This window comes from Necator americanus, chromosome IV, assembly GCF_031761385.1.
Source record: "Necator americanus strain Aroian chromosome IV, whole genome shotgun sequence".
Classification (NCBI taxonomy): domain Eukaryota; kingdom Metazoa; phylum Nematoda; class Chromadorea; order Rhabditida; family Ancylostomatidae; genus Necator; species Necator americanus.
This window is the reverse complement of record NC_087374.1, coordinates 14,222,010-14,235,461: the sequence shown is the minus strand read 5'-3', so window position 1 is coordinate 14,235,461 and position 13,452 is coordinate 14,222,010. Positions and strand designations below refer to the sequence as shown.

Here is a 13,452-nt window from a genome sequence, read left to right as displayed (position 1 = left end):
AGCAGTCAAAACGATTAACATAACAAAGTTAATTATAATTTAGCTATAGCAGAAAGTCCTAAACAATGATTACTGTGAATTATCTTCTTCTTTTCTAAGCATAAACTCAGTGTAAGTCTCATTTATAGCTGGTATCCAATCAACAACCCCACCAACATGAAGTGCAACAACTGCTGCGAAGACTACCGCTACCGTAATGATGAAAGTGAATGTCACGCAACAAAAGCATGGTATGCTACAGAAACCCTGAAAATGATGAACAGTTTATAACGATATGATACAAAGAGCTCCACAAATTATATTTTTGACACATAGGCAGTGTTTTGCGTTAATGAATCCCGTACGACTTCGTCGACGCACCCAACTACAACCCTTCTGAATCGATTGCGGCTTATGAACGCGTAAATAGCTTATACACTAACTTGCGGAGGCTAGCCGATGTGTCAACTCAGTGCTTTTATCCTACCAGACGGGGCTAGAATCAATTTTTCAATCTCGAAGGGATGAAAGGTGGCTCCAGGGTATTTTCGAACAATTAACATTACAGTTGCAACAGAACTTCTCGCCAACCCTCACCTGTTTCTCTCTTGAACATCACCCCCTTTCTACAACAAGTATAGCGTACAAAATTTTTTGCGCATATTTCTGTTTTTAACATCCATAGAAAATGTTTCCTTGCTTATGCAACAAGATAACTATCACCTTTTTCTGCGGTGCTGCAAGATATTCCGACTCCGATAGATTTCCTCCCCTTTTGTATTTTTTTCTCTTCTCTGAGGAAGGTTTTGAGTGACTCGCATTGCTGCTAGAGCTTGAAGAACTTGCTAATAGTTCGACGAAATCATTCGTCCATAGTATTGACATATAGTTGGGTCAAAACGACATGAAACCCAATGAAGTTGCCTAATCGGCTGCGCTCCAAGCGTTACGGTGGAGATGTGATTGAAATCGAGGTGGGACCATCGTGAACTTCAGCGAGGAATGGTGTCAGTAAGGGTCTGCTCTAGATTCTAGCCGCTACGCTCCGCCGCACCGCTTCCAGTCCAGCCGCTTACGCAACTACACCGTGCTTCATGTCGTTTTGACCCTACTATACTTAATTGAGGTGTTATGGAATAATACCTAGATTTCTTGTCCGCTTTCCTTCCACCTCTCGACTCTTCTTTCCATCCCTCCCTTCTTTCATCAATCTTCTTTCCCTTCTTCTTCTCAGATTCAGAATGACCAAAAATAGGATTTGAAAAACCACCTTGCGGTGGTGGTGGTGGTGGAGCAAACGCTGGCGATGGGGGTGGTGGAGCAAACGCTGGCGGTGGAGGTGGTGGTCCACCTGGAGGTGGTGGTAAATCAAGTGGGCCTGGTCCAAGTTGTTCATATTCATCGCCCATATCCTATCCTGAACATATTCAATGCCAGTAAGAATGGCGACACAGAGTACACAAGTTTTCACCGTCACTCACTTTTCCAGAGTCATGCGGCAGCTCCACACCTGAGAAGTCACGAAATGAATGTGATCAATGAGTAATACTGAGAATGCAGTTGTTTTTTTTTGCTTCTGTTATTTGATTTTAAAGAATTTACATGTCTGATGATCGGTTGACTTTCTACTCTCTGAACTGATGAGCTTATTCGCGTTGCAGAAATTGCACTAGCAGCATGTTGTGCTTGCCAAAGCGCATTGCATGGTATTTTACGTCGTTCGTAGAGGTTTACGATCTTTTCCACTAACACAATTAGTATAGGCGAAGAATAACACTAATCTTTGTGGCTTGCAGATATCTTGCAGCCTCGCCAAATGCATCCACATTTTCAACGAGCCACTGACGGCCGGATATCTTGAATTCTATCCGCTTCTACTTAGCTCACGCAACATAGCTCAAGCCCTTTATTGTGTGTTTGCTCGTAGAACTTCAAGGAATAGAAAGAAACCATTCACTGAAACAGAAAAACAATAGTAGAAGACTTCACTAAAAAGATACTCGTACGTTTCTCAAAATCAAAAGAAAAGAACAAAATACACTCGGAATAGGGCGTAAAATCAAACTCTGCACTACTTTTGCACATAGAAATTGATAATACTGAACCAGAAAACAAAATTGAAGCACTACCATTTCAGTTCACGGCCTCTACCAATAGCACTTCGTCTGGTAGATCAATGTCATCGAATGATGCTGGTGGAGCAATGTCTTCGGCATTATTCTCCACAACGTGCTCATCGTCAACTCTTACGTCTTCGTTTAGACCACAGATTTCGCCGCGGTTAAACATAGCACGTTTAATGTGTTGCATCATTACACCACACGACAGTTCGCAGCACACAGTGTGGGCGTCTTTTACAGCCTGAAAACAGAATAAAGATCACACAGATTGAAAGAGTTCACTGCGCACAATCCTAAAAATGCTCCTATTAAATTACCAACACAATAAGCAAAAATTCTATACAAGTACAATATCGCTCAAAAAATGTAGTAAAATGACCAGGAAATTGCAGGAAAAAATGTTAGTGATAAAAATGACGATAATCCACCAACACCTTATCGAGCTGTTCCATAACATCGTTCGTTCGTTCACTACGCGCCCATCTTTTTTCTACCTAGAATTAAAGAATAGTTAAAGGCATTCATATCTGCATAACAACAGCCTGGACACCTCAAACTTCACGTTCTTTAACCTATCATTTCGGAATAAGAAAGGACCGGCATCATTGAACTGGGGCGTGACTAGGGAGCGAGCTTTAATTAAGAATAAAAATTAAAGACAGAAAGATGTAGCCAAAGGGCCAAACGAAAGAATAGCGCTACAAAAACTTAGGTCATCCGTGGAAATACTGGTAAAATATAGTTGCAAGTCTTACAGATGGAAGAAGCAGCACAGGAAGAAACAAACCTGTCGTAATTTCATGCTCAAATCTCCTATTTGATTATTTATATATCCAGCATTGGTCAACAATGGTGAACTACTCAATGTATTCAACCAGTAGGTACTCCACAGAGCCGAAAGAATATGAGAATCTGAACATAGAAATGAACCCATGAAGGAAAACGGATGAAGATCTACCGGTTCTTGTCCCACCAAGTTCCGACTTGAAAAAATTGACATCTAGGGAGTAGTACTGCTTGCAGTGAACTCCAAAATCCTCAATTTTGCTAAGTGGAATTGATTGGTACTCCGAAGGACCTTCTTCGACCGGTGGTTGATACCCTTGTGGATATGTTCGGAACGCACCAATGTCTACCTTAGACATAAAACTGCTCGAAGATATTGGACATAACAGGAACATTGTACAATGCACAACGAAAGATTGTGAGTACCAAAACACGAGAACAAATGTGGAAAAGCAAATGAACAAAAGCCACAGTTGCTTCCAATCGGAGTAACTGTTTTTTTTTTTCATTACTGTCTCACTGATTGCATTGTACACTTGCACAATGCAACAAACTAAACTAAACTAAACCAAAAATGCTTCTCACCTTGCCTGCACTCATTGTACGAAGTGGGTCAACAACGATGGCCACCCATGGTTCTTGAAACTGTTGATTGAGAGCTTGCGTAGCAACATCTATCCCAGATAACCAACATCCGTAGCCTGGATGTGAATGATACCATCCCACAACCTAAAGATGATTTAAACATTAAAATAAAGGAAGGGTAAAATTAGGAACATAATCTATTCTAATACTTTAACTGATAAATTCGCTTATTTCTCTAGAATCCCTATAGTGTATTCGCTATATCAGTGTGCACTTTTTAAAGTACATCTATTCGCTTAATTGTGTCAGATTCCCCCCCCCCCCCTCCCCCCTTTTCCACGCCCTTTCACTTTTGTTGGATTTGTGGATTTATAATAAAATCATTTTCATTATAAACGCAGAATTCTGACAGAAATGAGTGGGATAATAACAGGGATAATCGAATGTGCCTTACTGCTCAGTGACAATGAAATTCATAAAACATGACACTATAATTATAAATTGCTGCCGATAGAAAAAGTCATTAGAGACGGGTATGAAAAAAAAGAAGCAAGATGGTAATAAATAAATGGGTTCAATAGATGTCATACCTTCTCCTTCTTTCCTTCAGACTCACAGAGATCTGTATAAACTGACATGTACTCGTATGCTTGGGCTTGAGCGTTCACTCTGGAATTATAGATTGTAGCACCCAGCACTCAAACACAACAACTTCATGGTAAAAAGGGTCGAATTTGACAATCTGACATAGGACGAATAAGCACACTATTTTCTCACAAGAGTTTTCAATTTGTAATGTCATACAAAAAGTGGTGATAATTAGAAAGAAGCAAAAAAAAAAATGCAATGACTGTTGTTAACATTCGGAAACTGTGAAAAGATTTATGAATAACACTTTTAAGAAAAACAAATAAATAAGAAATAATTCAAATACTCAAAAGCCAAACCTAGTCTCCGTTCCTTCTACAGGCAATGCAAATGTATCCATAATTATGAAAGCATTCCCATCTACTCGACCTTGCATAAGACCCATTACCTGTAAATTTATCATGAATAAGAATAAAACAGAGAAGTCGTAAGCATCGCAAGTAATGCGGATAACATCGCGAAGCAATTTCGGAAACAGTGGTGACTTACTTCTAAGTTTCCTCCTCGCCTGGCATGAATTACCATCTTCAGCAAGGCCACCGCGGAAATTCTCACCTGAAAGAATAATGAAGAAATCCCATATTTCTTCAAAGAATGTTATTTGGTTGAAAAAATTTAGTTCTCGACGGTGAACATTCCCTAATGAATATATATATATATATATATATATATATATATATATATATATATATATATATATATATATATATATATATAAATAATGTAATATAATCACCAACATCTCTCTTCTGCATTGTTGCCTTTTCTGGCCAGAACAAAATAGAACAATCGCAAGAGTAACTTTGAGTAAGCAAAGTTTCAATTAGCAAAATACGCCGAAAAAAAATGAAAACTTTAGAAGCACATTAACATAAACTTTAGAAGCAAATGAATTTGATACCGTAACATCATGAGAGGATCTAGCAACACAATTTAAATTCGTCCACCTCTTTGAAGTAATGTGGATCTTTCTGCCAAGGCTTAGCGGAACGCATTTCATTCTGTTCGACTTCATCGTACTCGTAAACCGAATCCATAACGGTAACGCCGTTGGCAAGTTGCCAATTACGGAGGGCTACGGATTCCTCGGATTTTGATCCCGACGCAGTCGCAGCCGCTGCTTGCTGGTCGTCCATTTTTTCAGACATCTAAATAGAATGGGATAGAGTATGGGGTTAGATAGAGAGAAAACTAAACCGCAGTGGTTTTTCTTTTCAAATAAAACAATGAGTCCGTAGAAAAGTATGTAATGATAGAGAGTTAAAGGTCTAAAGAAGGAATAACATGCATTCTTAAAAGAATAATTGTGAATGCAACTTCTATGACTCATATCGAGTTAAAAATTGATGTGACCATCCCGAACATGTGCTAAAAACACAATCAATTGATGTAAATGCAAACATATACATGTGTACATGTATACCACGTGTATGCCACATACGGGTATGAAGAAAAGAGGGGAGAAGTACACCATAAATCGCAGCTGGCTAAACACCACTACGAATCGAATCAACTTGATTTCTAAGGGAAACTAATAAGTGGTTGAATAATTATTACGCACGACAAAAGGAGGGTAGAAAACTAGTGAAGAGGAAAGGAGACGCAAATTTACGTCAAATTAGAAGAGATCGCCACGTACAATTGCGGAACCTTTTCCAAACGATTTTGAAAAGTAACCAGACGGCAATCCCCCTTAATTTCTCGGACTGAGTGTATGTGTGCGGTGACACGATCACGATTTCATTCATGCACGAGCAACTTGAAGCTACCATCTTCTATGAACGGCGTGGCGGCATTCGAGCAAGCGGCAGCCCTCAGCATCAACAGCAGATTGGGCAAGGACTTTTATTACCATCAGGATGGTCAAGCGCTGGTTTGCTCGCTTGGCAAACGGAGAAAAATCGTGTGGCTCTCCCGAGGAGAAGACCTGCCGACGCATGCCGAATCGGACCTCCACCCCAAGAAGTGTCTCCTTTGTTGCTTCTGGGATTCAAAGGAATGCTGTTTGATAAGCTGCTCCCCCAAGGCCACACCGTCACCGGCTCCATATACCCTATCAGCTCCAGAAGCTGGCATCGGCCGTTCGAGAAAAACGGCCGAGACGAGCTTCGGCGCACCTCCTCCGCGTTAACGCTAGGCCTCATGTAGCTAAGGAGACCCATGAAGAACTGGAGGAGTTATGCTGGGACACGGGGCCCCATCCCTTCTATTCTCCCGATCTTGTCCCCTCAGACTACCATTTATTCCCCCCCTCAAGGCTTCCCTAGCTAAGAGAATCTTCACCAAGTCTGAAGAAGTCGAAAAGGCGGTCAGCGACTTCTTCGACTCCCAATCTCCCCAGTTCTGGGAGAAAGGTGACCAGCCCATCAGGTAAGCCACAGTTGTAATTAATAATGGCGATTGTATTATTGATTAATTTCTATGTAAGCTGAGCAAAAAAAGCAGAAAAATGACAAGACTTTCTGTCCAGCCTAGTAGAAATATGCGGGCCTTCGCTGGAATGGGTTGGCGGAACAAAGAGATGGGCAGTGCTGCTGGACTGGCGTAGCGGCGATCAACGCTATCGGGACTTACTGGACAATTTGCTTGGGTACCATCAGAGCACTCCCCTCCCCCTTTCTCCCATTTCGAACAACTCGAAATCCAGCTTATTCAAGAAGTACCTAGATTTGGAAGAATGTAGTCCGACATATCTCGACTAAAACAATTCTACATGCATGCCTGCGCGTTAGAACACTTTCTAAGGGAACTATTTTTTTGTTCTGTTTCTTACAAAACTCATCTGTTTCTTATATATAATATGTTAAAGGTATACTGGGAATTTGACGCGGTGAGAGCATCTGCGGGAAATACTAGAGATGGGGTTGTAGACTGTAGGATCCGGGGTGGTTCCGCTCATCTCTCCCTAATCGTCGTAAAAAAAGACCATGGAAGACGCAGTATTTTTTTTACGACGATTTCAGTTGCAAACGCGTCACCCTTGTGTACGCTTCGCTTTAGAGTGCGAGCGGTCGAAGATCAGTAATTTCTTTTCACCAGCCCATTCTAGTGAAGCCAGTGAGTAGGCTCCTGAGGGGATCAAAGCGGTTCCCAGGATGTTTTTTGCGATGATTGGAGAGAGATGAGAGGAGCTTCCCCGGATTCCGCAATCCACAACTACATCTCTACCTTTTCCCCATGGAGTCCACGTCAGATCCGTGGTATCCTGTCTTTGAAGTTTTTATGCAGGATACCGCACTCAGGTAATTGATGAGGAGATGCGGCTCTGAGATACAGTTGGGTCAAAACGACATAAAGCTCGGTGCAGTTGCATAAGCTGTTGCGCTCGAAGAGGCGCGGTGGAGACGGCTGTAGGAATCGAGGTTTGACTACTGCGAACGCGCTTCATGTCGTTTTGACCCTACTACACTTAACTGAGGTGTTATGGAATAATACCTAAATTTCTTGTCCGCTTTCCTTCCACGTCTCGACTCTTCTTTCCATCCCTCCCTTCTTTCGTCAGTCTTCTTTCCTTTCTTCTTCTCAGATTCAGAATGACCAAAGATAGGAGTTGAAAAGCCACCACACGGTGGTGGGTGGGGCAGTGATGGTGGTGGTGGTGGTGATGGAGCAAACGCTGGTAGTGGGGGTGCTGGTAGTACACCAGGGGTGACAGTAATCCAAGCGGGTGTGGGCCCTGCGTGTGCACAGCGACATTCATCCCGTTCTGTCCGTACTCCTAGGCACCGGTGACCCCCGTCGTGGTGACTCGTTCTTGCGTTTTTCTTTCGTTCTGTTTTTCGCCCCCTGCCAATTTTTGAGTGGACCCGGAAACGCCGAGGTTAAAGCGCCAAGGTAATGTGTGAAATTCGTGCACTTCCGGTCGAAATACTTTGATTTGTGGTGCAATATGATGATACATCGAATACAGTTCTTAATGGTTGTTTTAAAAAGAAAACTAGTATTCCAGCACTGATGAACGAGTCGCAAGAACAATGACTGATGCTTGCTTCAAGTATCTTCCTATTCTTTTCCGATTTTTGCTACTCACTCTATTCAGCTTCTACGAGCTCATTTTATTCTTTTTTGATCGGAGTTGCAAAGATTCGAAGGGGGAAAGAAGAGGGAGGATTTTGAGTGCTTATTTTGCCAAGAACTGCCTTTTTCATTTCTACTCCATATCCATGCATTGAATTATTTGGTTTTTTTCTTGCGCCTATTTTGTTCTTCAGTTGGTACTTGATCTAATTAAGAATAGTTGAAGACTCATTTATATGTACGATGGTACTTGTAACCTCGTTTCGGATGAGAATGAAATTGTTTGTGATTTATTCCCAACCTTAGTTCTCACGTATATATATATATATATATATATATATATATATATATATATATATATATATATATATATATATATATATAGCGCAGTTTCGAGTGTAGAAAATCTTGAAAGTAAGAAAACCAGTTGTACTACGGTTCCTGATATCAACTGCAACTTGGTGTGACTAACCACATATAATGTTTACTCAATGCCCAGTGCAGTAAATGCCACATCGAACAATTTCGCGAAATAATTTATTCATAAATATCTAATAAATAGAATTACTTCATAAGTTCAAAACACCGTCAATGTTGAACTTCGACTGGAATCATGAGTGTGCACAAGACGTCAATTCATAATTTCTCACAGTGATTTCAGGACAGAAGTTAGAATGAATGCAAGACAAAAAACGAATACACACAGAATATTCTAACCAGCAACGTAGATGGAAAGACGTTAGTCTTGGGAAAAGAATGGAACAAAAAGAACGACACTGGTTACACAACAGAATTTGGTTCAAAGTGAGGACACGGGAATTCTTGATATACGGAATATGAAGGTAGAGCATAAACATTCGAGTTTGGTCCTAGAATAGAGTTACGTACAACACACGCCTATATACGCGCAAGAATAGCAATTAGAGGATTTTTTTAAAATAAAAAGTACACGCATCACAGATCTTCGATTCATGGGAAATGGGGATGGCGGGGACAACTCTTCCCTAACAACACTTAAATTTAAAAAAGAGGGGAAATTAGAGAAAAAAAAACGTGGTCAAGAACCCGTGTTGGACAACCTTCGAGTTGGGCTATGTCTATACTACAAGGTGATCCTATCCTGTGACTGAGCAATAGTGAAGAGTGTTCATCGATTCAGAAATTGCAAAATCAGAACTGAAGCAGTACTACAGATCAATTGCTCCAGCGATCCTAGAAGCAAGGATTGGCGTTGCCACACTACACCGAAACTAGACAATGTCGTTTCCCATGGAGCTAGCATTATGATAATAGCGCGGTTTCTTCAGACAGCTCATTTTGTCGTTCTGTGTGTTTCCCTCTAATAATTCGATAACAATGTTCACTGTCGCCCACCTCCAGAGAAGATCGTCCAGTGAAGGTATGAACGTTGCCTCACAGTCAAGTATACCCGCAAATCGCTTTGCAGAGTAACAAGCAAAGAGTAATTATTCATACGATCAGGGCGGGATAATTACAAAAGTTCTCTCCAGAGAGCAGAAAGTCCCATAGCAATCTTAACGTAATTCTGCATGTGATGTTACTGTGCGAGTGTGAGTAACAAATGACTTTAGGGAAATATTAAAGACACCAGGAAAAAAACCAAATTATGCCAGAAAAAAAATTAAACACAATTGTGAACTGAAATATAACTAATATTTTGCGAAATTATCTTCAGAAGAAAATTTCACATTTTCATTTACCCGCATTAGTGAGCTCAGATCAAACACGAGTGTTTTTTTTTTTGACGACAATCCCGTCACAATCATACGGCGCTGCGTTGGTTAACGGTTCGTACGGTAGGACGCAACGATGTCATATCAACAAGCTTTGTCTTCGTGAAGCTTTTGTTGGCCTGTGAAGGTGATTGTGGTCTTTGTAGGGAATTGTTTCACGATCCAATGACACACCCTCCACGTCCATAACCGATTCGTCATCCCGCAACGACATCACCTAAGTTTGCAATTTTACTTCATTAAAAATTTCGGGGGACAATATAAATGAAATTCACAAGTTTCAGACTTCACCCAGCGTCACACAATGTGTTAACCACTTTTAAAGTGAACGTTAACCAAAAAAATATTTATGAATCACTATGAACATTTTGTTTCCCTACTTTCAAATCGAAATAAGCGGAGAATCTCACCTTAGGCGGCAGCGTTTTCAGAAAATTATGACGCATCGCATCTTGTGCAGATATCCGATCTCTTCCCTCGTACTGAAATCGAAGTTATACTTCCTTTTATTCTCTTCAAGCTAGTAGTAGTTTTAGTAGTTCTAAAAAGAATTTGTACTAGAAGCACTTCTAACAATTTGTGGTAGAATTGTTAGAGGTACTAGAAGTACTAATACCTTTAACACATTTGCTCTACAAATAGAGATGAATTTAAGGAATTACCTGTAAAAATTTCAACAGCAACTCGTATCCATTCGAGTCTAATCTTGGTATCTGTCTGACCAATGGTTCCGGATGGTAGGTCTTCTGAGCAAAAGGCGCGTATGCGGGTCGTGCACAGATTGTCGCATGGCGATCGCTTCGTGGAGATCCTAGGGTTCTGGAACGAAGGCGCGATCATATCACATACAAGAGGTCACTTAATTTGGTTCCATAAACTCCCTACAACTCCTATTTTTTCAAAGGCAACAAACCAAAAGTCGAGCTCACCGAAAGATCAAGCCAAGCTGTTCATCTGTTGTCGATCCAGGAAAAAGCGCTCGTCCCGCAACCATCTCGTAGAGAATGCAGCCAACTCCCCACATATCAATATGAGTTGAGTAGTCTGTAGAGCCTGGAAAAGAATAATAATAGTATTACGATACTGACACAGTATTTCTAATACCTCCGAATCTGATAATTGTAACATCACATTATTGCTACAGTTTTTCTAGCAGCTGTGAGTCTATTTGCTATGTAAATGTTTTCTTCATCATCTAGGAACCCTTTCCTGTAGCCCATATGCATTTTTGACGCAAAAACAATTGTCAGCGTGGCAAACTCCATAAGTACCCTATTGGAACCTGCTCCAGAGTTAATGGACTCATGCATTCGAAGAAATGTGCCCAAATGTCTATGAATGCATGTCTCTTCCAATAGATGCTATCCAAAAGGAGTCTTAAGAGCGAGAGAGAGGACGAAAGGAAGAAAGAAAGAAAGAGAAAAATCATAGAAAACGAGAGCTACAAGTTGAACGAACACGTCGTAAATCGATATGTACACGCTAGTGCGGCATAGGTACAAACTAGTATAAATTACTTTTCTTTCAAGACCTAGAGCAGAATTTCATCTGAAGAAAAAAGAGTCATTAAGCTTAAAAGAATCTGAAGAGTGGGAAAAAGCTTTGCTTCTGCAACTCTTTTGCAGAAAAAAAGCATTCTTGTTTCCCCAAACAATAAGAGCCGAAATCAGTGAAACAGAAATTCTAAGTATAACACCGACAAATAATATGTAATCTGCATTTTTCATATGGCGACAACTTTCAAGTAAAGACACTAGGAATAGTGGAGAGAGCAGATGTGAATCCAGAAGCTACCATTAGGTAAGTTCAAGTTCCTCTCAAGACCAAAACAAATCCCGAACAAGTATCGAGGTATACATCGAAAACAATATTAAAACGTAGGGTTGAAGTCAGTACGCTCCAATAAAAATTATTATTTTATTTTACTATTTTATTTTCTATTATTTTCGCTGCAGAAAAAAATTGAAAATTTACGCAATATTCCTTGCAGTATCCAAAACAATTGAGAAAGTGCTCAAGAGTTACTCGGACAACAAAACGACGAAAAAAAAAAAACAGTTACCCAGCAACACATCCGGTGGCCTGTACCACAGCGTCACCACCTCATTCGAGTAGGTCTTCGTTGGAACGGATTTCGCGCGAGCCAAGCCGAAATCTGCCAGTTTTAGTTCGCCTTTCGCTGTGATCAGCAAATTTTGCGGTTTCAGGTCTCGATGCAAAACGCGTCTTTGATGACAGTATGCTAGTCCACGCAATAGTTGGAACAGGAATAACTGGAATAAAGTAAGTTCGTTCAAATAAAACCCACAAATACGTTAGGTTCTGATAGCTAACTGTTACGACCAATCATCCAAAAAATACTACAATACTAACCTTGATATTGTTCATACTCAAAACATTATTGCAGACGTCCATGTATTGCTTGAGATCTCGATCAACGTATTCGAAAACCTGACGAAAAGAATACGAAATTAAAAAAGTGGACAAACACTGGACATTTAAGAAACACTCCCGATACAAAAATGGTAGACTAACAACAGCTTACAAATGTATCTGGAAATTAGGAAAATTAGGATAAAAATATGAAATAAAATAAAATTAATTTAGGAAAATGACCAATACGTTAGCAGATATGAAAGCAGTTCATTTGCTGCTAATTACACAACAGCAAATATTTAAAAGTCAGAAAAAAGCGCGTGAGCATATTTGTGGAATGGAACTATTATAAGATGATGTATGAATTGGTGTTTCCGATGATGAGCCACTCACTGATAGATCTTGAAATCTAGAAATCTTTTGAAAAAATTTTCAAAAACCTTCGATATCATATAGGCTAGTGATCTGTATTTCAGACTCATTCTAACCCAATCTAACTATCTTTTCACTAAACACAATCTTTTTGGTCTAATTAAATGTACACCAGTTGATCCGAGTTCACGCTCATCCTAGATCCCTTTGCACTGTCAATTCCATTTGTTTCAATTCCATCTGTTGAGCCTAAGCCTAGCGATCGAACAAACCGGCTGTGCAAACAACTTGGCTTTGTTCGGCTACTAGGGAGTGGCTATGCAGCACTCATCAGCTGCTAAACACCATATTGCCAAGTGGTGGTCTAACATCACGCTCATCATGAACATATCCCGAAAACAACATCCGAAAGTGAGCAAAGATGGCACACAGCTGCCACTGTTGGTTGCTCGCGAGGAGAAGGCGAGCTCGTGACAGCAATTAAGGAAATCACCGGAAAGAACCGCCAACACATGACAACGACAAGGCACTTGACAGTTCATCAAGTAATCACTTTTTCTGTTGGATTTCAGGAAAATTTTTTAAAAGAGACAACCACATCGCACCACTGTACATTTACGGGAACATTTCACTGCTTTTTTAATGCTAACCGACAACAAATAATCAATCAAACTTCTATTTTGCTACGTTGAGCTTGAAAAATATGACCTGCGATCTTGTTTAATTGACTTGTACCAACTATTGTTTTTTAATATTCTAAACCTTTTCCCTTAATTTTCTCCCGACTCTTCTTCTTTACTTATAGAACTTCGGAA

At 40.2% G+C, this 13,452-nt stretch overlaps 4 protein-coding genes across 6 annotated transcripts in view; 1 reads left to right on the top strand and 3 right to left on the bottom strand.

Annotated features, from left to right (window-relative positions):
- Positions 1-69: 69 nt before the first annotated feature.
- On the bottom strand, positions 70-1,388 carry RB195_001237 (uncharacterized protein; the record flags this gene model as incomplete). The annotated part of the gene is made up of 3 exons (XM_064197924.1): positions 70-246; positions 703-811; positions 1,123-1,388. 3 exons carry the CDS (start codon positions 1,386-1,388, stop codon positions 70-72), a joined length of 552 nt encoding a protein of 183 aa, XP_064053805.1.
- Positions 1,389-2,112: 724 nt separating this feature from the next.
- On the bottom strand, positions 2,113-5,266 carry RB195_001236 (uncharacterized protein; the record flags this gene model as incomplete). Its single annotated transcript, XM_064197923.1, has 9 exons — positions 2,113-2,340; positions 2,534-2,593; positions 2,887-3,011; positions 3,073-3,235; positions 3,471-3,614; positions 4,061-4,139; positions 4,418-4,506; positions 4,608-4,673; positions 5,066-5,266. 9 exons carry the CDS (start codon positions 5,264-5,266, stop codon positions 2,113-2,115), a joined length of 1,155 nt encoding a protein of 384 aa, XP_064053804.1.
- A 598-nt stretch (positions 5,267-5,864) lies between these two features.
- RB195_001235 (uncharacterized protein) lies at positions 5,865-6,266 on the top strand (the record flags this gene model as incomplete). The annotated part of the gene is made up of 1 exon (XM_064197922.1): positions 5,865-6,266. The coding sequence occupies one exon, from the start codon at positions 5,865-5,867 to the stop codon at positions 6,264-6,266; it is 402 nt and encodes a 133-aa protein (XP_064053803.1).
- Positions 6,267-9,968: 3,702 nt separating this feature from the next.
- The window catches only part of RB195_001233 (uncharacterized protein), a gene marked incomplete at both ends in the record, with an annotated part of 49,959 nt that continues 46,475 nt past the window's right edge, over positions 9,969-13,452 (bottom strand). For 2 of the 3 annotated variants that reach the window (XM_064197920.1, XM_064197921.1), the window contains 7 exons: positions 9,974-10,008; positions 10,064-10,106; positions 10,300-10,371; positions 10,552-10,708; positions 10,819-10,942; positions 11,952-12,162; positions 12,263-12,340. In XM_064197920.1, coding sequence (XP_064053800.1) covers positions 9,974-10,008; positions 10,064-10,106; positions 10,300-10,371; positions 10,552-10,708; positions 10,819-10,942; positions 11,952-12,162; positions 12,263-12,340 — 720 coding nt within the window. Of the gene's footprint in view, positions 10,107-10,299; positions 10,372-10,551; positions 10,709-10,818; positions 10,943-11,951; positions 12,163-12,262; positions 12,341-13,452 lie in introns of all 3 variants that reach the window. The other variant, XM_064197919.1, reaches the window with a different exon arrangement.